Genomic DNA, 24,627 nt, shown 5'->3' on the forward strand with positions numbered 1-24,627 from the left:
ATCAACAAACTGTCTTGGTGTCAGAATACGATTGTGTTGGAGATAAACTGTGAAAGGAGATCGCCTGGCCGCTGACATGCTGTTGGCACTGAGTTTCCTGGCTGTTCTCTGGAGTTGCTACTGTTTCCAATGAAGCCAGCTCATCCCTGGACAAAGCCGTCATATAGGTAGGGGGCATTGGGAACTATCAGTCAGGTCAAAAGTCCCTTCCTGTGGTTTCTGATCTGGAGAAGTGGGAGTTAATCTATAATTCCCCAGTGAAAGGAATCAGAGAACACACATTAATTCTTTCTCCCACCTCTCCTATGTTAAGTGGTTAAGGCCTCTGAGCCCTGTTTAGCCTCTGAGCCCTGGTTCTCAGCTTAACTAATACTTGGCTTTGCTCTAGTACCTTTCATTGTCAGGCTATGAAAGCCTTTTGCAAACATATATTAGTCTTAAGTGGGATGGACTTAAAACTATACCATGAAGGATTTAAGTTAGGCCTAAGGTAGAACTTCCCAGTTAGTTTTATATAGTAGTCTCTCTTCCTCACCCTTTATAGCTTGACTATGTATCAAGTATAGGGACTAACTTTCTCAGTTTTAGCCCCCTTCAGCCAGTGCACAGTGGCAGAGCTGACTCATTCTTTGGGTTTTAAGTCTATTCCCTCCAAGAACTCCCTCAGTCCCTTAAGGGCTAGAAGGCTTCCTAGAGAAGGCCATGTCTAGTTGGATTTCTGTTTAAGCCTTTGTCTCTGAGGCTGGCTTCAGTCTTCCAGGAACTTAGTGGTGAGCCATCCTGGTTGGCCACTCTGGCAATGCTTGCCCTCTAGGAAGCCTGGAGAGCACAGCTGACCTCCGTGCCAGGTCTGTGATGCCCGGCTGCTGAGCTGGAGCCCCAGTCTTAGTCCTAGTGTGGGGAGAGGTGGGTCTGACCTGCAGTGGGGAGTACTACAGCCTTCCAGCAGGATATTTGGGGTGGCCCAGGTTTTCTTTTAGGTGATGTGATTTTTAAAAATTAATTATTTTTTGTGCTGAAGTTTGAACCGAGGGCTTTCAGTGTGCTAAGCAAGTGCTGTGCTACTAAACTATAGGTATAATGTGTTTCTTACCTACTTCTGATTTCCTCAGGGCCTAGGGGTGCATGGGTGCTGACTTGAGTCCTGGTAAGAGGAAGGAAAGTTCTTGCTCTGTGCCTTTGTCTACACATGTAAGACTTTCCAAAGATCTTTGGTGTTAGGCTTTATTGAATTACCCCAGAAGGGAGCCAGAGAAGTAGACTTAGGCCTTGCCCTAGGACTCATGTTAGATGCAGACTGATGCTTGGACCTTGGAGTTTCCCAAGAAGTGGGAGTGGCTCTGGGCCTTTCCTGCCACAGTCCTGACCCTTACCATCTCTCTATCCTGGAAGACTTTAGCAGAAGGAATGGGCCTGGAGTGAACAGCTGTAGTCTGGCTGTCAGTCAGACTTATAGAAGGTGGACCTGGAGTTGAGAGCGAGAGTCTACTTCTTGCTGTTGGTCCCTATGCGCCTGACAGAAAATCCAAGGTGCCTGCCTGCCTGCCTGCCTGCTTTGGGTGCGACTCTGGGTGCTGGCCAGGCTGGGCGTAGAGCACTGTGGTGAGGAGGGATTCCCCGAGGAGGCTTTAATGTGCTTATGCAGGCTCCTGCTTCTCTGGCACATGTAGGTACTAGGAGAATGAACAAGAGGAGTGCTCTGTTGTCAAATTAAAACCTCCCTCCCTTCCCTCTACACTGCATGTAGCAGGAGACCAGTCTTTTCTTCTCTTTGACTCAGGCCCTCCCTCTACTGGGCAGTTCTTTGGTCTCCCAAGCAAGGAAAGGGTGTGGAGGTGCCAGCCGGGTGGGCATGCTGTGGGTTAAAACCTTGCGAAAGAACAGTGTAGTTAATCTTTCTAATTTATTTTCCTTTTAGACCATGGGAAGTCTGTAGGCAGCAGCTGTTACCCAATTAAAATACAGATTAATATAAAAACAGTTTCTGGAATATAAAATAGAGTGGCTGTGTCCTTACACTTCTTTAAAATACCACCTAATAATGACTTGATGAACTACAGAAACCCACCTAGAGGAACTCAGCATTCTTAAAATGAAAATATCTTCCCTAAAAGGTGTGTATTACCATTCCATGTAAGTCACTATGAGAAAATAACCTTCCATTTTAGAGCTGGCACTTTCTGTGAGTTAGGTATTTGCTATTCATTAAATGTAATTATAGTTTAATTGGAGTTTTAAACCCCTTCCCCCACTTCAACAAAAGAAGTTGTTTCCAAGCCAGCTGACACACTCTTTGTGAGAATAGTAGGGCGCGACAGCACTGTGTCGTCTACTGGTGTCCGAGGTGTGATGGCATTGTGATACCGAGCTGGTGTTCAGAATAGGGCCTCAGGATTCAGAGAAGGCAGGAGCTCTGTGCCTACTCTGTGCTTGAGGGATACAGTTACTTCAGAAATAACAAAGCAAAACAACAAGCTTGCTTAAAACTAGGCCTGACCTGGGCAGAACCTATGTCTGTGAGCCAGTCTCTAGGCCAAGAGCCTATACATTAGGCCTCTCCTCCCCATTGCTTACAGGTGGCCTCCTAGCTTGGCTGGGCAGTGTAGAGGACTGAGGTGTCCAGATTTCTGAGTCTTGTCCTGTGTTACCCAATTAATATAAAAACAGTTTCTGGAATATAAAATAAGTGGTCCTTACACTTTCTTAAAAGTGTAAATGGGGAAGTCCTGAATGGACAGAGGCTCGGAGAAAGGGAAGGACTCAGAACCAAGTATGCCTAGCTAGAGCATGAACTCACCAGGCTCCACGGGAGTTTCTGTGATGCCGGAGTCTAATGCACTTAAGACTAATTTGTGGGATCTCATTGACCCTGTTGAGTACAAAAGACATGTAAAATTAAAAGAAAAAATCCCCCAAATAAAAGTGTAAACATGCACAGAGCCTGTCTTGTTGTTAGCATGTGTGTGGGCCTATTTCAGACTAGGTTGCTGCTGGAGACCTTTTCACAGCATCCTAGGACACAACTCCCAAGCTCCTGGGCTGCCTCTGAGCTTGAAGTATTGAGGCCCCCAGCCCTCACATTGGAGGAGGAATTGAGGGGACAGAATGGACCTTCCTTCCCTTACGCCTTGGTTTTCTACCCAAAGGCTGTTTTTTTTTTCTTTCTTTACAGCTCACTGGGATCATTCAAGCCATGGTGGATGGCCAGCCAAGCCTGCAGCAAGTGCTGGAGGTAGGTTGAATGACCTTTAATTCCTGACCTCTGACCTCTTCCTGCTGCCTTTCTTTCCCTCCCCTCCTGAGAATGTTGCCGTATAATTTGACTATGATTATGGCTTGATTAGAATAACATTTGCTGTCACATCAGTGACATGCCGTTGAGAGTATTGAACCATTGATCTGTCATCTCCAGCTGTTCCCATCAGGGTTACTGACAAGATGTCCAAGTGCTGCCAGGAGTCAGGCAGAGCCCCTTCACCCCTCCTCACCTGGCCTGTGGCCTTGTGTTGGCCGCAGCCAAGGCCTGTGCTGGGTGGCTGGGGCAGAGGAGCTGCCTTTGCAGCCTTACGGGATTAGCTCCGGGACTGGAGGTGTTTTTGTTTAGCTTTGGCGTTGGCTTCCTGTGGCATGTGAGCACTTCATTAACTCACCCACAACTCCCCATCGATGGCTTTTGTTTGCTGTCGGCTCCTCCAGGAGCTGCAGTCGCCGCCTGCCCCACTGCTGCTTGCCTCTGGATGTGATGTGCCTGTCGGGTGCAGAGGCTGCACTGGGTAATGATTCCTAATCAGAATAATTACAACAATTGCCTATGTGAGGGAAATCAAATTAAAGACTTTAGAACTCTTGGCAGAGATCACACTTCTTGGATATTCTCCTCAGGGAACTGGGAAAGGTTAAGGCGCTGCTTCCTGTGCTCCAGCTACAGGGAATAAGGAAGAGGCTCTGCTTGGTCTCAGCCAACCCCCCCCCCAACCCCCCTCCAGCCTCAGGGTTTTCTAAGAAAGGTTCTTTGACAGCACTTCTCTATGGAGGGGGGTAGATAAGAACAAGCCTGTGGATTTCATTAGGTGCTTTATTTATTTTTAAGCCTCATAAATCCAAAACTTGGACCGTATCAGTGTTCATGAGGAATATCAAGAGCACAATTGCATACCAGGTGGACAGTGAAGACGTGGAGGTGTGGCATCAAAAGGGAGACACCACCACTTAGCTAAGAATCCTGTCCCCGGGAGAGAGTCATGGCCTGAACATCCTGGACCCACCTACATGGAGAAGGTCTGAGAGACAGGCTTAGCTACCTTGGTGACAGTGGGTACTCTTGGTCTCTGGAGTGTAGAGGTCTAGGTATGTCAGCTCAGTTTTGGACATGGTGAGGAAACTTGATGGCAGAAGGTAAGGTAAGGTAGCTTCTATTTGCTTCCCTGACCTTCTGCCCTTTTGAGAGGTAGTCCATTGCTAGGACTGAGGGATTCTTTCAATATGGTTGCTCCTTGCCAGCAGCAGCCCCAAGCAGCGTTGCTCTAAAGGAGGACAGAGGACTGCCAGCATTCCCTGGGAGTGTCTGTTACTAGGTCCCGGCAGCTCCAAACCCGGTCATTAAAGTAATGGTCTGAGTTGGGGTAGAAGTGGTGTTCACAAGACACCTTTCTGACAAGCCCAGGCCAGCCCTGGAGTGGGGCGCTTAGAGTGTTCTCAACGTAGTCCACTTCTGGTATATTGTAGATGAGGAGGAAGATTTCTAGCATCAATCTGAGTAGAGTTTATGGAGGACAAGCACACCACACCCATCCTGATAGTTCTGAGTCAGATACAGGACTAAAATCTTGTCCTACCAAGGCAGCTAGCAAGATGCTTGCCTGATTTATGTATTCCGAGTAGAGTGCAGGCTGGTCTCAGTATACTGTTAGTGATGGGCGGGCTGCTGACAGAGCGGAGTTGTCTTGTGGTTCCTCTTGCCTTTTTCATTTAGGTAGCACAGGGGAGGTCAGGCCTGTGTGTCTGAGCAGGCACACAGTGGAAGATGCTCACTAAGTCTCTGCCACATGGCGAAGTGTTAAGTGCCTCTTGGGGCAAGCCAGGGCTATGCTGGCTGAGCCATTCTGACAGTTCTGTTCTGTTCTGCTCTCTTTTCCCACTGTGAGTTGGGGCGTTGGGCTGTTACCATGTGGGACACTTACTTGAATATATAGAGCCAGCGAGGTTTTGTGGACTTAGGAAGCTCTGGGTTGATCTTATCTTTCCTCTTCAATGAAGTCGTGATAGTGTGTGACTGCACATGTGTGCACATGTGCATAAAGGATTAAGCTAGAGAGCTGAGGGAGGCAGATCATTCAGCCGCAGAATACCCAACCTCCTTGCTTAGGAGGGTCCTTGTCTGGGGATGATGGGAGCTAGCTATCCCTGCTAGACGGACATTCTTCCTTAGGGCCCACACATGCTCTCCATTACCACTGATCGCACGCCCCTCCCTCTGCAGTCTGGTCCAACTGGACCTCCATTGCAGTTTTCTGCCATGTAGGCTTTGCTCTCACTCTTCACCACCCCTCTCTCCTCTCAGCTCCTGTCTATTTTCGGGGAGGCATTTGGTATATTATCACATTTAATTCTCATAACAACTCAGTAAGGATTGCCAACCTACTCGGTTGTATAGACGAAAGAAACTAAGGTTCATTGGTGTTCAGTGACTTTTAAATGACTTCCAGTCAACAACGTAGCCAGGATAAGGAAGAGCTAAGGATTGGAACCAGATGTATCTTACTTTTAATTCTGTGTTTCTAACTACTGTATGATAGAGACTTAAAAAATAATCCTCCTGTGCAAGTGGAAGCCATGGTGTGATTGGCTGTACTCCTTCCCTGTGCCTGGGATCTTCTGAAAAATAGGCAGTGCTTCATGAATTCTTTATGATAATTCTCTTGTTATATATCAGTGTCTGTGTTTGTACTCCACTGTAAGTGCAAACAGTAAAACCCAGCTGGAGGCATGAAGAGAAGGACTTAGGTGTGCTTAGGAATGGGTTCTTTGCCTGTGTAGCACTTGGGCTCAGTCCTCAGATTGCTCTGCTGAATTTGAATCCTTGAGCTGGTTTGTTAAGCTTTGAGCACCTAGATCAGGCAGTGTTGCCTCACTGCTAGGAGGGTCTCTAGCCCATCAGTGGGGCCTCCTTTGAAGAGGAAGTGGGTTTCATCTTACTTGATGAAGGACTAGGTTCATAAACAGTTATTAAGCACTTCCTGTAACCGTGAAGTGTGAACAAGGCTGCAGGTGAGCTCCTGCTCTCGGCTTACTTCTGCCCTGTTCTTAGGGCCCAGGACCACCTGATCTGCAGTGGAGTATGCCTTTGTGTGACAGCCAAGGAAAGAGACAGTTAAGTCACAGAAAGGTGTTTGGACTGCCAGTTGGGATCATGGTCAGGCTGTCACACAGAGACAGGTAGAGGAGCTTCCTCTTCCACACACACAGACTGTGGTATCTCCCCTGAGAGATCATCCCTGAAGAACTCTGTAGTCCCCAGCCAAGGCTGAGCGTACAGAGGGAAGCAGAGCAAGCCTGGGCAAGATTACCATTCCTCATGCTCCGGTTACAAGCTGCTTAGCTGTGTGTCACTGTTGCGCTGTTCTTGGACTCAGGGAAAAGGACGGTCTCATTTGTTCTTGTGTACTTTCCAGAGGGTCGATGAGTGGATGGCGAAGGAAGGCCTCTTAGATCCCAACGTCAAGTCAATCTTTGTCACCTGTGGAGACTGGGACTTGAAAGTCATGTGAGTATGCCCAGGGCTTCTTTGCTTCAGGGCTTGGCATCTAAGGAACCAGGCATTACCTTTTAGGGCTTAAGCATTCAAGATGGTGGGGCAGCAGGGGTCCTTGGGTCTTTGAGGCCACCAGAGGTAGAAGAAAGCTGGGAGCTGTGGCTTCTAGGCATCTCTGGGACAGGGCAGACACAAGTTAGGGGCCCTGCGAGGACTGCTGTTGTTAACCCTGCCTGCCTTTGACAAGTCTTACTACTCACAGCAGTTCTTCCAATTGCTGGCCTGTGTGTTATTGACCCAGGAGGAAGCCATTAAAAGAGAGTCTTGAAGAAAAAACCTTTTAAACAGTACATAGTATATATTCAAAGTTCTCTTAAGAATTTCACTTATCCTGTGAAGTAGGTATTATTCTTATTTCTATTTTATAACTAATGAAATTAAAGCACAGAGAAGTACATTTCCCAAGGCCACACAGCCAGGATGCAGACTCAGCAGTTGGCCTCAGGGTCCTTTCTCTTAGCTGTTACTTTGTTGCCTTGTTATCTGGCCTGTAAGACCCTGGTTATCAGCTGAGAGCCTGGTGTCTGCTGAGAGGCTGCTTCTGGGAAGTTGCCCAAGTCACCCTCCTCTCTTGCCCTTTGTTCCCACTGCTTCTTCTCCTTTGTCTGGTTGTGGAAGGCAGAACAGGTTCCTTTGCTGGGTTGACACTTGTGCTTCTTGTCTGTCCTCATGGATACCTGACTTCAGACAGCCCCTGGGGACTAAAGGAGGTGGGGGCGCTGTTTGCTGAGGAGTGATGGAATCAATACCACTGTGTTCTTTGTAACTAAAGCAGCAGCAAGCTCTCTCTCTCTCTCTCTCTCTCTCTCTCTCTCTCTCTCTCTCTCTCTCTGTCTCTCTGTGTGTGTGTGTGTGTGTGTGTGTGTGTGTGTGTGTGTGTGTGCGCGCACGCACACACACAGAAGATGAGTCTTGGTGACTGTTGCTTTCAAATCAGGTTTTATCTTTTCAATTGGGTTCCTTGTCCCTTGTATGTTTTTTAGACTCTGGTCATTGAGGTGAGCTTAGACCTCCATTTGGGTGTCGGGCCTGCTGTTGGACTTCAGCTCTTTGGGGAGTCAGGAAGAATGATGTACAGAGCACATGGGCACACAACACTCGCATGCCCTGTATGCTGTGCACACAGACTAGCTGCAGACCGATAGGCTTGTTCCAGAGGGTCTCCGCTCCCACCTGATAGGGCAGCTCTATGGGTTGGGTCTGGAATCTGGAAGTAGATGAGAATTAGAAACATCAATGGCGAAGACGAGAGGGCAAGAGTATTCCTTTCTTTGAGACAAGACTTTGTATATTACTAACCCAGGTTGGCCTTGAACTCATTGTATATGATGACTACTGATCCTCCTGCCTCTACTTTTCAGCTGCTGGGATTATAGGTGTGTTCCACCACACCTGGTATATGTGGTGCTGGCGATTGAACCCAGGGCTTTGTGCATGCTAGGCAAGCACCTTACCCACTGAGCTACATCTCTAGTCTAGGAAGGCTGTTCTCATTGTGTTTCTTAAGTAGCTTTGAAGCCTAGAGAGTCTTATGTGGGGTCTGTGCAGCCTAGGAGAAGCTGTTCCCAAATGGAAGATGCTTTGACCTGGTCCAGAGCCCAGCTCCTCCAAGTAGCCTCTCCCAGATTCCTGCCCTTCCAGTGTGTTCCTCACTGGTGTCTTCGTCCTCCTTCTGCTGGTGCTTCGGAGCCTTCTGCTCTCACTTGTGAACTGTGTGTACATGCATGCATTAGAGAACTTGATGTGCATGGGACCAGACACTGTGCTGCTGGGCCTCCTTTACCTAGAGCTGTCCCATGAGATGGAGGGGCAGTTTTAAGGGGCACTGTACTTGTTGGTCAAGCCTCTTCTGGTCTGTGCTGCACTGCCATTCTGTGACTTCATGAGAAACAGTGCCTAGATTGGGTTGCAGAATTCAAGTGTGTACTACCACTGTCTCTGGTAGGAGGCGATGTCTACCTTTTATAAACAGCAAACAAAACAAAGTAGACTACTCTGGGGCTCACAGAGATAAAGATTCCACTAAAGAGAAAGGAATGCTAACACTTCACAGTTTGTGATGATTTGAGTTTGGTGAGGAAGTCGGGGCTCTGGAGAAAGGTCTACCAGAGGCAGCTGCTTCTAGGTAACAGGGTAGGGGAGGAGGGCCTTTGACTGACTGCCTTTAAGAAGCAGGACTGCACATAACTGCTGGGAAAGCTCTTAATTAAATGTGTAACAAAATAAAAGCAGCCAGAGAGAAGGTAAGTAGCGCGGCGTGACCGTGCACTGCTTATTGCTGTTCTGGAACCTTGGTAGCGGCTGTCAGTGGCTCTCAGCTGAGCCACCCTGTACTGTGCGCCTGGCAGAAGCTGTGCTGTGGCTGACAAGGGTGTGTTAAACTGACACTCATAACTTGTTAGTGTATGGCTGGCTTTGTATTCTGACATGCATTTCCAGAGTTAACTAAGTCTAAAGAATTCAGCAAATGCTCTCATTTCGCACGCCCGTTTCGGGAGCCCCGCTCCGTCTCCTTGCTGTTATTCCTCCAGCCCCCAAGCTGTTCACATCACGGTTGTTAGAAAAGGTCTGATTAGTGCAGCACTGAGAAATGGGAACTGAAGTGGCAGGAGAAACCCCACCGCAGCAAAGAAACCTGCTCTTGTCGTGACAAAATCATTTTGTGTCCATCTTTCTTCTGAAGTGGATGAGTTGATACTCCAGGTTTGTAGGGCTTGAGGCTGAAGTCTCGGGTACTATTAATGTTAGTTTTTAGTTTAGTGGACATGGATTTAATTTCTTCCTCCTGCTCCTCCCCCCTCCTTCTCCTTCCCCTTTCCTCCTCCTTTCCCCTCCTCTTCCCTCCCTCTTTCCCTCCTTCCCTCTTTCTTCTCCTTCCCCCTCTCTTCCTCCTTCTCTTCCTCCTCCTCTTCCCCTCCTCCTCTTCCTTCTCCTCTTCCTCTCCTCCTCCTCCCCACTCCTCCTCTTCTCCTCCTCTTCCCCCTCCTCCTCCTGTCATTATTGTTGTTGTTGTTTTGAGACACAGTTTTTTTGTGCACCTCTGACTGTCCTGGAACTCACTCTGTAGACCAGACTGGCCTCAAACTCAGAGATCCGTTTGCCTCTGCTTCTGCCTCCCGAATTCTAGAATTAAAGGTGTGCGCCACTGCCACCACTGCCACCACTGCCACCACTAGGTTTTAGTATTCTTCTACACTTTTTATAGTAAAGATAACTAATAGGGTTTAGTTTATTTAGCTCCCTGTTTCTCCCTGACTGTCCTTTTCTCATCTTACCTGCTTTTCCTTGACACTCCTCAAGGGGATTCTTGTTCCTCTGCTTGGCCAGTTGGGGAGTGTGCATCCTTGGGGTGGAGGGCAGGTAGCCATGTAGATAAGGAGGAGTGAGACCCGTACAGTGGCCATTGGAAGAACTTGAGTTCTAGCCTGCAGTCTGTAGCTCTAGGCTTACCCACTGAACAGTGTGTGTGTGAGAAGTACACAAGATGCTTCTCAGGGGGGCTTTTGCTCTAAGAAGATGGACAGAGGACAGAGCAAGACTTGGGGGCCAAGGCTGACCGGAGGGAGGCACAGGCCCTCTCTGCAATTTGCAAAGAGGCCCTTTTTGTAAAATTGAGTACTATTCTGAGTAAAAGAGAGACTGAGGCCTGCTCAGAGTTGGCTAAGGGGATCCTTATACTACAGGTAAGGGCAAGTTCTTTAGTTGGCTACATGACTTCTGAAGTGTGCGTGCTATACCTTGTGCTTGCATTCTGTAGGGGTGATCCTAGAGCACTGGAGGTTTGAGAAAGTCTGGAGATTGGACTGGGCTTTGCTCACTGTACTCTTGCCCCCTGCTGCTGGTATATGGAGTGTGCACTGGGCTGTAGTCAGACTGAAGAGGAAGACGGCCGGTACCTGACATGAAGTGATACAATGAGAGACCTTGTGAGAGCTCTGAGCTAGAGGGTGTTGGCTGTGGGTCTTGCTGGGTCTTCTAGGCTCATTCAGTAAAGCCAATCAAGTCAGCCTGAAGTAGTCTTTAACCTGTATCTTCTGATTCTTCGACTCCTCCCCATTAGTCACTTTGCAGTTCATTCTTTCCTTAGTTTTTCCTAAGTCTTGGTGATTTTTGTTTTTGAGACAGGGATGTGTATGTGTATGTGTATGTGTATGTGTATGTGTATATGTATGTGTATGTGTATGTGTATGTGTATGTGTATGTGTATGTGTATGTGTATATATCTGGGTGTCCTAGAACTTGCTATGTAGACTAGGCTGGTCTTGAACTCACAGAGATCTCTCTGCTTCCGGAGTGCTGGGATTAGAAGAATGCTCCACAGTGCTGGTGTTTCTAAAATACTGGTGTTGCTTCTATCCCTGTCCTATCTTTCATTTTCCTTCAGTCTAGTCTTTTTTTTTCCCAAGAGAAATTTCAACTAACGTGACCCTGCCAGAGACAATAGATCTTCTCCATCACCTGTCGAAAGCCAAGCTTTGTACTCAGGTGCCTCCTATACCTCCACTGCCCTTGCCGTCCTCTCCACACACCCTCCTGTGATGCCTGGTGCCATCACTCAGCTACCTTGCCAGAAACCTGAGAACCACTCTTCGTTTAGCCACAGCCAGTTAATTTCCAAGTCCTTTTGACCACTCTAACCAGAGGTTTCTCCAGGTGATCTGTTCTCTTAGGCTCTGACTCCAGTCAAGTCACACCTCTGCCTCATCTTGTCAAGGTACCCTCATTTTCAAGGTCAAGTCTATACTGTTGGGACCATGGAGACTCTTGCTTACTTCCCTCAGTGCTGTGCACCACCACCCCCCCCACCCCCCACCCCCGCCTTCATGTTCCTGGGGCCTGTTTTCTTATTCCTTCATGGATTTTATTGCAGCTTGTCTGCAGACAGTGCTTGATGTGTAGTAGTTGTGTAGTAAATATTTAGAATTTGGGGATGGTTGCAGTGCTGGGGACCATCCTAAGACCTCACGTTTGCTAAGTACACTGTTGGTCACTGAAGTATGCCAACAAGCCACATAGGCCAGTAGTTTGTTAAGCAAAGGACAGCTGAGTAGCCCTGGAGGACTCCAGCTCTGGAAGAGGGTGGAGTGTCGAGTCTGTCTGGGTCTGGGACATGGAGCTTGTTCCTGTGCCCATGAGAAGTACTGTATCTGAGTGTGTGTGCCTCTGGGGCTGGAGGCTGGGCCTCCTGAAAGGCTTAGAAGCAGAGAACAAGCACAGCCATTGCTTACGGAGCACTTACCAGCAGTCTTCTGTGCTGCTTACACAGTCGAGTCTTACCACAGTCCGATCAGTTAGGTTATTTTTAAAACGAGTGTGTCTGTGCTCTGCCATGGAACCAGAAAGTCAGAGGAGGACATTGGGAACGGAACTCAGTAAGACCTCAGAGCCCGAGCCTTTACTTGCTCAGTCACCTCACTGTCCGGAAATAGTTTTAATAATACTTTTTCAAAAGTTTTCAAAGTAAGTTGAGAAACTAAGGCTCAAAAGAGATAAGGAACCTGTCCAGGACACACAACCTTTTCGTTTGCAGAGCTCTAGAACCATACGTTGGACCATGGCTGGTGACCATCTGTTTCAGTCCTTGTTTTCATGATTCACACTGTGTGATCTGGTAGTCACACCCATCTTCCTTGTCTGTTGTTTGCTCCGAGGGTCAGAGCCTGAGCTGTTATCTCATCTGGTGTCGGAGCTCTAGACTTTCACGTTCATTTTGGAATGAAGGCATGGTTGTCCAAGATGTGGAGGGGATGATTTAGCACTGTCAGAGAGCTTTCTTGCAAGGCCACAAGTAAATGAATCCTCTAATCTGTGCTTTGTTTTGTTGTGTTGCTTTAGTTTAAGATAGAGTCTCAGTGTTGTAGCCCAAGCTGGTCTTGAGCTCACTGTCCTGACAGCCTCTGAAGTGCTGGAATTCCAGGTTGTGTGCCTCCCCACCTGGCTCCTTGGGTCAGTTATAAGGAACTTACAGCCAGTACCATTTTGGACATCTGAGCCTCATGTTTATGTTTGGAAGCACAAAGGGCATCTCATCATGCCCCTGAGCTTATGAGCCTTACCCCTTGCCCAAGAGAGTGCCAGTTAATCTCCGGCTCTGAGCTGCATCACCTTTGATTAGCAGCCTGCTGGGGGAACAGGCTGGAGTAAGAACTCCCTGCCAGTCCTGACTTGTCTCATTCCCTGTTACTTTTATCTGTCACTGCAAGCACTTGGGTTCCCCTCCTGAACTAATTAAGTTTGCATGTATTTAGACACATTGCCAAATAGTGCTTAGCAAAGCGGAACTGTTACATCTCTTTCTGAGTAGGGAAGCAAGGGTATATGAACATTCCCCTCGTGGACCAGAGAGAAGCATGTCTCTCTCTACCTGAGTGTGTATGCAGATGATGGACACCTGCCCTAGCTCTCCTAGGGTTCCAGCAAAACAGCCTTTGGATTAGCTCCCAGGTTCATGTGAAGGCCCTCCTTCCAGCACAGTTGGTGAATTGACATTCTAAGGGCTTATAGTGGAAAGAACATGAGCTTTGAAGTGTGCTCTTTCTCTGTACAAGCAGAACTGAAAGTCGAGTTTACTGGGATCTTTGTGAGCAGTGGACAGTCTCAGTTGTGCAGTCTTGGTCACCTCAATTCTAGGTCCTACCAGGTAAAGGCAAGCAGAGCACAGTCTGGCCTTCTCATTAAGAGTATAACAATTCTGTAAACAGGAACAGCTCAAAGCCAAAGTGTTTCCCCGACTCAGTCTTCCGTGACCCTATAAAATGGTACCTTCCTGGGAAAGGTGGAAGGAAGCAGAGTAAAGTTGCTGGGCCAGTAGCTGACTCAGCAGGCAAAGATAGATGCTAAGAACAGAGTTGTCCGGAATCTTTCCACACTGGAAGTGGAGCTCAGCCCAGTAGATCACCATAGTAAAGTGACAGCTGTCTGCACACTTTTGTGGCAAATTCATGCCTGCCTTTTTCTAGTGCCAGCTAGTCTGATGTCTGCGATGCGCTGTGGTACAATATCCTGGGTCCTCTCTCCACACAGTTAAGAGGCAAGCCATGTTACAGACTCTTTCTGAAGTAAGGGATCTGCGTATTCCTTACTACAAAAGTCAGGAGAGTCAACTGAACGTGGAAGGGTAGAGCCTCCATCCTATACATAGGGTCCTAGTGCTTCCCAGTCATGACAGAGCTCTTGCTGGGAAAGATTGTCCCCGTCAGCACAGGCTCTCAAGCACATGAGATGTGTGGGCGTAGGGGAGAGGATGTCCCAGAGGTTGTAGAGGAATTCTGGACCCTCAAGTTAGAGTCTAAGCTCAGAGAGAGTCAGAGAGAATGGCAGCCAGACCTCCTGCCCTCCCTTCAGTTTCCCTAGAGCACTCTCGTCATCAGAGGTACATTGGGTTAGCCCCAAGAAGGCAGCTTGAGTTGATGGGGTCATGTTTCAGCTGCAGCTAATCCAAGTCACTCGATATAAATCTCCCTGCTGCCTCTTCCTCCCTCCCATCGCCAACCACAGACAGGGAAATGAATCCTGGCCCTCACCCTGAATACATCATGGCAGGCTTGCCTCTAATGAGAGAGGGCCATTCATTGTGGGGTGAAGCTCCCTGCAGAGCCTGGGATGCCATTAATTAAAGAAGAGCCACCTGAAGCCAGTCGTGCGGTGCAGCCTGCCACGCTCAGATGGAGTGGTGGTGGGGTAGCCGCGTTAGCCTGACAGCTTCTTGGGCTTGAGGGTTCTTGGGCTTGGAGGAGTGAGAGGTGCTTCCCCACCCCACTCCTGTGAGCACAGACACCCTGGAGCTGGCCTACTCAGAAACATCTGAAGGCTCCTCCTGTGGGTCTTGGGCCTAGACCCAGCATTAAAGGGATTATCTTATTTCCGAACTGCAGCTGGAGCTCCTGGTTCCCAGCCTTTGCTCCTTTTGCACTCTTCATGAAGTCCTAGATCTGCAGGTTAACAGGCTCTTACCAGGCCACCTTCGCCTGGAACCTTTCACTGGGACAGTAGTCTGCCTTGGCAGGACTTTACGGGTGGAGGGGCCCTGGAAGAGAAACTCTGTTGTCTGTCAGCCTTTCCTGCTCCTTTCTGAGTACTTCTGGCTTGGGTAACAGTGACATTCCATTGACAGCCTCACTGTCTCACCTCTGGGAAGGTGTGGAGGGTGTAACTCACTGTCATGATTTCAGAACCCCTGACTGAAGTTTTAAACGGAGTAAAGAGAAAGATGTTGGAAGTAGTAGTAGCCTCACTGACCTGATGCAGAATTGGTGATTGAATGGTTCTTTACTTTTTAAATGTGGTCTAGAAGCAAGTGTTGCTGTCTAGATTCTAGCCCTAGGACTTAATATATAGAGCTGTCTAGGGCCATCTGTGAGCATCTTTAGCACTTCCTCTTTGGTGGTGGCAGGCCTGGACCCGCTGAGATCTTCCTTTTAGCAGCCCAGAGTTGGGATAACCCAGTCAGTTTCTGTGCCTGGATTGTCAGGAAGGCAAGTCGGATCCCATGTCTGTGGCTCTAGAGCAGATTTATTCTCATGGTGGAGCCTAACAGATAGGGTGCTTTAGAGAGCCTAAGAACCATCTGGAGCATGGTCGGGCTGTTTAGTCTGTCTGTCCTCTTTGAGCTCACCTGACATGGATTGCAAAACCCTCCCACCCTCCACCCCGCCCCCCTAGCTACTGCCCCTAGGCTGAGACCCTAGGGGTCTGCTTTGTGTGCAACATTTTAATCTTCTTGAATCTTAGTCTGTTCTAAGGTCTGTATGTTCTCTGTCAGAGTGAAGGCTGGGGGAGCTGTTGCTTGAGTAAAGGGGACTACCAGTGTTCTTGGAAGACATTAATTCTTTCTTTTGTGTACGGTATTTTAAAGACTTGCTGTCACTTTTGTGACTCTTGAATACCAATTCTTGGGTTTGTTTTTGATCTCAAACAAACAAACAAACAAACAAACAGACAAACTTGATAGGATCCCACAGACCTTGTAGTTCAGGCCTAAAGTCCCAACTCCTTAGGAGATTAAGGTCAGAAATTTGCAAGGTCAAAGCTTACCTGGATGGGCTACAGAGCAGTTTAAAGACCAACCCAGGCAACCTCATGTCAAAACTTCATGTCATGTGAAGCCTCATGTCAAAGAGTAAAAAGAGGACTGGTTATGTAGTTCACTGATAGATTGCTTGCTTGGCATGCCTGAAAACCTAGGTTCATCCCTGGTTATCCCCTCACCCCCAAATCAAAGCATCTAGGTATAATAAAGCATGTAAATATAAACATATGCCATCTTAACATGATATGCTTGTATACATGTATGTCTACACCTGTGTCACCATCATCCCCTCAAGAGTTCCGTGTCTCAGAAGGTCCCTCTGTGCCCCTCCCCAGTTAGTAATACCTACCCTTACAATTAATCATTGTTTTGACTTACATAGGGTATTATTCTTGACCCTCATAGAAATTTAAGTCATACAAAATGTATTCCTCTGGCTTGTTTGTTTGTTTTTTGTTTTTCTGAGACCAGGTTTCTCTGTGTAGCCCTGATTGTCTTGGAACTTGCTCTGTAGACTGGGCCGTCCTTGAACTCTGAGATTCACCTGCCTCTGCTTCTAATTACTAACTAGGGAGGGGCACTACTGCCTGGCCAAGCCAAAATGTACTCTTGTATGTTTGGTTTACTTTGCACAGTACAATAGCAGCTAATCCATGTAGTTGTATAGATGAGTTTGGCTTTTGTGTTGTTTTTAGTATTTCACTGTTTTGCTCTAGTCCACTGTTACTTGCCCTTTGTTGTAGCATCTGCCTCCCTTAGGTATTTAGCATAAATTTGCTGAATGAGTATATGAGTATTTATTTTGTTATATAAATACCCCTATGCCTAATGACTTCTTTCAACTCCTGTCATTCTTCAAAACCCATTTCTAGTAAGTCAGCCTTGCAGCCTTACGTCTCTATTCTGGAATCCACACTGGTCTCCCTTCTTTCTGAGGTACAGGTAGGGAGACAACTGACCCTGAGCCCATGGAAGTAGCCTTTGAGGCATTCTGGTTCATTTATTTCTTCTTTCAGTAGATGAGTTAAGTACCCACTGTTTTCAGAATTGAGAACATAGTAGTAAACAGAAAACCAAGACCTTCTCAAACAGCCTGCCTTGATCCAGTTTGTATTCTGCAGTATGTAACTGACCTGCTGTCTGCCATTTAAACTCCCATGCCAAAAAAAATCTTGGTCCTGTCCTGTTTCTTCTGTCTGGTGAAGTTCTGCAGGAGCTGGGTGACAGTGGCTTTGACAGGGCTTCTCTTGGTCTTAGAGCTCTGTGCCTTTTCTGTTCATGATGCCACCTCTGCTACTACTATGTGGCATTGAGCTTCTCAGTAGTGGTGTTTCTCTTCCGCCGTCCTGAAGCCTGATTCCCTCTGTGAGAGGAGGGAAGTAATCTTCAACTTTCTGTGCTTGCAAAGGTGAGTGACCTCTGTTTTGTCAATGCTTGCCAGTCTGCTCCTCTAATTCCCCGTGGTAATGGGGACATCATTTTGTACTAAGCAAACCACCAGTTCTCCCTGGAAGATGCTGAGCAGATCCAGGCCCTAGGAAAGAAAGACAGATCAGCTTCCATCACTCCTCTCAGGCTCTGGCTTGTGGGGACTAGAAGGGCGTGGCCCCTGAGTGGCTTTGCTCTTGAACCGCAGTCGCTGGATTTGTAAAAGGGAGATCCTCAGTAATCCTGTCCTTCCCTACCCTACCCTACCCAACCCTACCCTACCCTACCCGTGCTGAAAGGGGGCTGTATCCGTTGGTCTAAATGAGGTTTCTTTTGTCAGGCTTCTAACAGCACCTGCAAAGGGCAGACTCCGCTGTGAGGCAGGGAGAGTCAAGGAGCACGGAGTTTGGGGGTTGAAGGCCAGGGAGCTTTGGGTTTCATTTGGCATGGTGGCCTGTGCCTGAATGATTTGTGGACTGTGGGGCTTAGCTTTGTAGAGGTTTGGGAAGAGCGGCTGTGAGTGGGTAGGATAAATTCTCAGTGTCCCTGGCTAAAGGGTGACACAGCTCAGACTTCATAGTTCTGTAAGGCTGATTCTTCCAAAGCCTGCGAGAATGCTGGTTTGGGGAAGAAAGCTAGCCAGCCCCGAGAATCCCAGGAGTCTGACAGGCCTTTTTCTCTGCAAGTCTTTCTTGCAGGCAGCCCGAGGCAGCCTGTCTCTTTGTTAACAGAGTGACAGCAATGTGACACCATGGAAATAATTACTAACAAATCACGGTGCTGACTGCAAACAGCTCTCTGTCTTCAGAGGCATGTCAGGGTGCATTAGAGCAGGACTGTAGGAGCGGCAAAGACGGCCGAGCCGCAGTCTGTACTCAGGCTCCCCTGGCCTCCCCCACCCTGGCCTCTGCTTTCTGTATCTTACTTACTGCCATGTTGTTGGCCTTTGCCTGTCAGGTCAGCTGAGGGCCAGCTGGGTCTGCAGGTGGCTTGTGGCTGGTCTGCATTCCTTTGGGCAGATGGCCAGAGCTCTGTCTTTGCCAGGGGCACCTGGGTAATGTGGAGAGGTGAAAGGGTGCCCCGTTTCTCTGACTCACTCTGCTACTCCAGACCTGCTTCTCCTGCCATGCTTTAGGGCTTACGGGTGGTAGTACCTGCTCCAGCAGGACCCAGAGGGTGAGGGAAGCCTTGTGTCTGTGTTAGCTCAGCTCCCTCCCCCCACCAGCTCTGGTTTCTTCTTCAATTGCCATAGTCAATTTTTGGTAAGTCGACTTTGTCCATTCCCTCTTGGTTAGCAGAGTGATTGCTCTGACTGTCAGGGCTGTAAATAATGTTCCTGTTGTGTGTGGCTGGAGCAGCACATGGGGTGGGAAAGGAGGGGATGGAGGAGCTGAGACGACGACTTGGCTCCGTTGCTCGCCCCCTCCCCTCTCATACAATATTTATCCAGGGATGGGAGTCAGATGCAGCGACCTCAGGGGTCACCCAGTTAAATAGCTTCTGAACCTCCCTGCATTCTAATTGCTGCAGTTGTCCTTTGCTCTGGAGACTTCTCCTCCCCATTGTCTGCTGAGGTACACACTAATGGCTGTCCTTCCTGGCCCTGCTGGGAGGCATGGGAGGGGGCAGTGCTCATTGCTACCTTCCTTTCCCTAGAGATAAAGGAATCCAGGGCCTGTTAACAAGTGGCTTTAGCCAGAAGGACACCGTGCCTGGCTTCCCTCTCTACCCCTTGCAAACCTGGCTGGAGGAGTTTGAGGCAGTGTGCTTGGCACCAAGAACCTTCACCCATTTTCAGTCTCTGTAGTCAGAACTGCTGACTCTGACTGTAACCAGACTCATGATGCTACCTGGACCTGGACTGGGGGTAGACCCTTGATAGGAATATTATTCTGTGTCCTCAACATTGCCACATACAAGAATTGGAAACGTCTAGGGAGTGGCATTTCCTGTAGTAATATGCTACATTTGGCTCAAAGATTGGTCAGAGCAGTTTGTTTGGTTCTTTGGGTGTCAGTGTTAGATGATGGTTCATAGTAGCAGGTGTTCCCCTGCTAAGGGTGGCATGCGTCAGCCATATTCACCAGGACTTCGCAGTAAATGTCAGTTCCACTGTAGTGCTTCTTCCCAAAGTGTTGCTGTTGGACGCTGCCATGGAAGGTGTTAAGTGAAGACAGAGGCAGTCTGCAGTGGCCTGAAACCAGCCACTGGGACCCACTCTGGGCCAAGTAAGAAGTGTACTGGGGACTGTGGGAGCACCAAGTGACCAGAGCTAGTGACAGGGCAAGGTAGACCGAAAATACAGTAAACAAAAGACACCAAACAAAGGGAGAAGCACTGTATGGGGGGCATAATAATTGGCTGTAATCTTTAGTGGCAAACTCTTTTAAAATAACAGAGTATTACACAGAGCTGTACTGGCTACAGCTGGGGCATAGCCCAATTCTTTCCTAGTGCAGGAAATAGCCTGATCTCTTTCCTGAAACCCCTAGGTCTTAGACTTCCTAGAACACACTTTTTGAGACTCCCTAAGCTGCTTCTAGTGCTATTGTGCCAGGAGCAGGACTCTGTATAGCCTGAGTGCTTGCACATCTTGAAATAATCAGGAGAGCTGAATCAGGGCAGAAAGGACCAACCAGAAGTTAAAGGCAACAGCTATGTCCTTGTGCACTTATATGGGAGCAGAGGCAGGCCTACATCCCAGATCTTGAGTACCAAGAGGTGCCTCTCTGCAGAGCCTCCAGGGGGCATTGTAGGCCATACAAACATGGTTCAGGCATAAGGTCAATATGGCCACAGGCCAGGGGGAAACTATGCTCGGATCTGTTAGGCATCTTGGAGACAGCTTAAGCCGCTAGCTTCAGGTTTCCCTATCCAAAAATAAAATAGGCCAATTGCCAAGGCACTGGCCAGAGTACCCTAGAAGCTTCCTCTGTGGTGCTCAGCCTCCTTCCTTTACCCTCCTCCCTGATAGTCTGTGTGTTAAGGAGCTCTGTCCAGGACTTGGTAGCAGCCCCAGTGCTTCCCACACAAGTGAGCACTGTGCCATGGGATGGGCACTGGAGAGGTGCTTATCCTAACAGGTACTGGGAGGTATAAGGGATAGCATTTTCAGGACATTCATAGCACCAGAGAGGTGCATGCTACACTTCCCCACAGGGTGTAGGTAATGTTCATGTGCATCTGTGAGTTCCTATGGGGGAGGAATTGCAGGAGAGATAGTCAGTAGGTAGGCTGTAAAAGCTAGGGCCTGCCTGAAAGAGCTGGAAGGATGGCTTAACAGTTGAGAACACTGCTGCTCTTCCAGTAGATTTGGCTTTGATTCCCGGTACACACACGATGGCTCACAGTCTTCTGTAACTCCAGTCCTAGGGTATCTGACATACATGCAACATACATGCAAGCAAAACACTCATACCCATAATAATATAAGTTATTGGGGCTGGAAAGATGTCTCATTGGTTAAGAACAATGGCTGTTTTTCTAGAGAACCCGGATTCAGTTCCTAGCACCCACATGGAGGCTTACAGCCCTCTGTAACTCCAGTCCCAGGGCATCTGATACTTCCTTCTGGCCTTCTCAGGCACTGCATGCATGTGGTGTGGGGTGTGTGTGTGTGTGTGCACACGCGCGCGTGCGTGTGCACACTCGCGTGCATGTGCAGACCAAACACTCATACATATAAAATAATAAATTCATTTTTTAAAAAAGCGGCAAATGGACCTGGATTCAGGTTGTGGATCTGTTGCTGAGGATCTTGGAAAAGTCTGAAAAGAACTCACAACCTCTTTGGGACTCGGTAAACGTCATCTGTGTCCCCTGACATCTGTGGGAAGTAATTTTTTTTAGAACAGAAATGGGAAATACTCTACATATGGTTTCTTTAGAGTCATTAAGCAATGGTTTCGCCCTAGGGATTTGAGGTTGGTCTTCCTTGGGAAAACTAGTACCATAGGCTAAGGGGCATCCCAGTGTGCCCGCCTGCACTCCGGTTCAGTTTGGGAACTCTCCTAGCAGCATGCTGGGAACAGTTCCAGCTGTGCTGCCAGACCCAGACGCAGGTGACGGCCTTTCGTCTGTACTGTAGGGAAACCAAGAGGAAATTAAATGTCATCTGCCCCCTGCACAGCAGGTCGCTGCCAGATCAGACACTGTTGATCTGATTGTGCAAAGGGCACCCAAGGGAAGTCTTCCGCTGCATCCATGCCCTCTGAGTTGTGGCGACTCCCAGGTGATGGCCTGGCTCAGTCCCACAGCTTTCTCTTCCTGGCTGGGTTCACCCTGGACTAGAGCCCAGCCTAATACTGTATGGCAGCTGTGGACTGTGCCATGCCAGAGAAGCATGTATACCAGTGGGAAGGAGTGAGAAGGGCAGGGTCTGGCAGGAGAGGATACACAGGAAGCGGCAAATCGACCTGGATTCAGGTTGTGGATCTGTTGCTGAGGATCTTGGAAAAGTCTGAAAAGAACTCACAACCTCTTTGGGACTCGGTAAACGTCATCTGTGTTCCCTGACATCTGTGGGAAGTAATTTTTTTAGAACAGATGTAGGGCCCTCCTCACCCCTTCTTCCCCAGTCTGTAACGTGGTCATTAGGGCCTCCCTGTGGAGGTAGCTACAGCTGCTGTGAAGTAGAGCATCAGTAAGTTGTCCAGGAAGACTCAGCAGGCTGCCTTTTGCTGCCTGGGCCCTACCTTTCCTTGTCCTCCCAACTGAGTAGCCCAAGGCCTCTGAGATAAGTCTGGGTGATGGTGGTAAAGCAAGGTGTGAGACCTGCTAGAGGTCACCCATCTAGTGGGAGCTTAGCTGGCTCTCTCCAGCCTCAAACCTGCATGTCCCTTCCTGTTTTAGAGGACATTAGGATTTGCCCCCCCCACTCCCCTCCCCTTTTTAAGTTCTAGGTGGGCCATAGTTCTTTCAGTTCCTTAATAACATATTTTACCAAGGCTTTGGGAAAAGATGTTTCAGTACTGACATAGTTCTCCCAGGAAAACTCCCCACCCTCACGTCACCCCTACACCCCAGCTGCAGCATGGCTGCTGGTGGTGAAATTCATTAGTGCTCACTGACAGCAGTGGCGACAGAGGCACTCACTGTCTGCTTCCCGCTCCCTCACCCTCTCATGCTGCTGCTTCTCGCACACTGATATTTAAATCTGATGGGCTGCTTATAGACTTCGTGTACCATGACAAGTTTGGGGAGGGGGTTGGAGAGGAGGAGACAGACAAGGAGCCAGCTGTCATGCTGGTATTTCAAACAGTACTCTCTCCTGACCCTTTGCAGGCTCTGGCAAGTGTATCATCTTTCTGAAGCCTGTGGTTGGAATTGTAACCTGCAGATATCCCACAGGATGGGGCAAATGTGGGGGCAAACTGGGCTGATAAGCCAGCAGTTCATTCTTCCAGGGCTGTGGGCAGTCAGAGAGCAGTGGAGGGACAGTGCACGTGCTTGTTGAACAGGGAACTGAAGTTGAGTCTCTGTAAATGCCACAGGATGTTGCCCTCGGTTCCCAGGAAGCTCTTGTTCAGCAGCTGCTTTTACCTCTTAAGTCTCTGCTGTGTTATCTTCCAGGTAAACCTGGGGGCCTCTGGATATAGGAACCGGATTTGAGTAGCTTCTAACTTGAGCATGTTTGGGGTTTCCACAGTGCTCATAAAACTGTGCGGTGGGGGTTGGGGATTTAGCTCAGTGGTAGAGCGCTTGCCTAGCAAGCGCAAGGCCCTGGGTTCGGTCCCCAGCTCCGGAAAAAAAAGAAAGAAAGAAAAAAAAAAAAACCAAAAAACAAAACAAAACAAAACAAAACTGTGCGGTGGTCAACTTTGTGTTCCTACTTTGTGTCTAGAGGGGGCAGGGGGCTCTTGGCTTTTGCACCTGGTGCTTTGTCTTTAAACTTGAAAGAGGAGTCCCTAGATTCCTCCTTTAGCTGTAACTCCTCCCCTCAATCCATTTTTGAAGCAACTGAGTGATTCTAGGATTGATGTCTCCCTTTGCCATTTACCCGTAGCTCACTTTTCTAGTGTTTTTCCTTACCTGGCCTCATCTGGCCTGGTGATGGAGGTGATGTTGCTTGCTCAAGGGCAACGTCCACTCACTAAGTTGTACATTAGTGCAGTAGAGCCACAAAGCAGGACTGGGGTGAGGAATGGGGTGTGGTGCACTGCCTACCCATTGAGGGCCTTTGCAGCACCAGGTCCCACCATGCTGGAGGTCACTGAACAGGCCAGGCTCCTCTCTTGTTTCCTCATCAAGTCTTGTCATTGTCAAAAGTGCAGCTACTGAAGACACGATGGACTGGTCTGTCAGAGGGTGACTCATAAAATTCACTAACCCTTCCAATGGAGGGTAGACCAAGAGAACTTTTTGGTGGTGGTAGGAGGTCTATAGACATAAGTTTATTCTTTTGTTGTTGAGTTTGTTTGTTTTTCAAGACAGGATAGCTCTGTGTAGCCCCCTGGCTATCCTGCAACTCCCTCTGACTTGAACTCAGAGATCCACCTGCCTCTGCCTTGTGAACACTGAGAGTAAAGATGTGCGCCACCATTCTGGGCTCATGTGTGTGTTTGTGAGCTGTCAAGGTCCACTTTTTTTTTTTTTTTGGTTCTTTTTTTCGGAGCTGGGGACCGAACCCAGGGCCTTGCGCTTCCTAGGTAAGCGCTCTACCACTGAGCTAAATCCCCAGCCCCAAGGTCCACTTTTGAGTTATCAGCACTGTAATCCTGCAGATCCCGCTCTTTCCCACATCTAGCACTCTCTGCAGCCTGTCTTTTGTAGGCTTCTAGCCCTCATTTTCTGGCTAGGGTGACTTTTGTTTGTTCCTTGTTGCTGATTCCTAGTCCTGAGTGCTAGGCCTGTTGGGGCAGGCTCGTGTTGTCTCTGACATGGCAAATCACAAGGAAGAAGGAAGATAACTAGCTTTGATAAGTATTTAGAGGTTTGAGCTTTAATTTTTTATCCATCAGCAGTGGCCAAATGAGTGAATTCAATTATGAATCTGCTTTTTCTTCCACCCTCCTTTCTATGATGTGGTGGTTCAGAGTTGAGACAAGGAACCTGTTGAAAGGAGAAACCCCTATTTCCTAGCTTGACCCCCTTACTAATTCGGGTTAAATTGCTGTGCTATTGCAGTGGTGACACATTGTGTCTGCCTCTGTTTGTATAAGAGGATGTAGTGGGGGAGGAAGGACCAATTTGTGCAGAGATAAAAGGTGTCACAGGCAGATAACTAACGCTCCAGCCTCGTGCCTGCTCTCATTGTTGCTCAATTTGCTCCGTGTATAAGCCCAGCCTTCCCCTCTTTCTTCCTTCCCTCCCCTTGGTCATATTTTACCTCTATGCCACAGTGTAATGATGCCCTGCATAG

The 24,627-nt window shown here is 48.4% G+C and overlaps 1 protein-coding gene across 26 annotated transcripts in view; it reads left to right on the forward strand.

Annotated features, from left to right (window-relative positions):
* Positions 1-24,627, forward strand: part of Eri3 (ERI1 exoribonuclease family member 3) — a 127,015-nt gene that overhangs the window by 34,998 nt on the left and 67,390 nt on the right. For 21 of the 26 annotated variants that reach the window (XM_087549249.1, XM_087549250.1, XM_087549253.1 and 18 more), the window contains 2 exons: positions 3,173-3,232; positions 6,672-6,763. In XM_087549249.1, the coding sequence (XP_087405375.1) occupies positions 3,173-3,232; positions 6,672-6,763 (152 nt within the window). Of the gene's footprint in view, positions 1-1,918; positions 2,115-3,172; positions 3,233-6,671; positions 6,764-24,627 lie in introns of all 26 variants that reach the window. The other 5 variants (XR_015619732.1, XR_015619731.1, XR_015619733.1 and 2 more) reach the window with 1 other exon arrangement.

This window comes from Rattus norvegicus, chromosome 5 (assembly GCF_021556685.1).
Source record: "Rattus norvegicus strain SHRSP/BbbUtx chromosome 5, alternate assembly SHRSP_T2T, whole genome shotgun sequence".
Classification (NCBI taxonomy): Eukaryota; Metazoa; Chordata; class Mammalia; order Rodentia; family Muridae; genus Rattus; species Rattus norvegicus.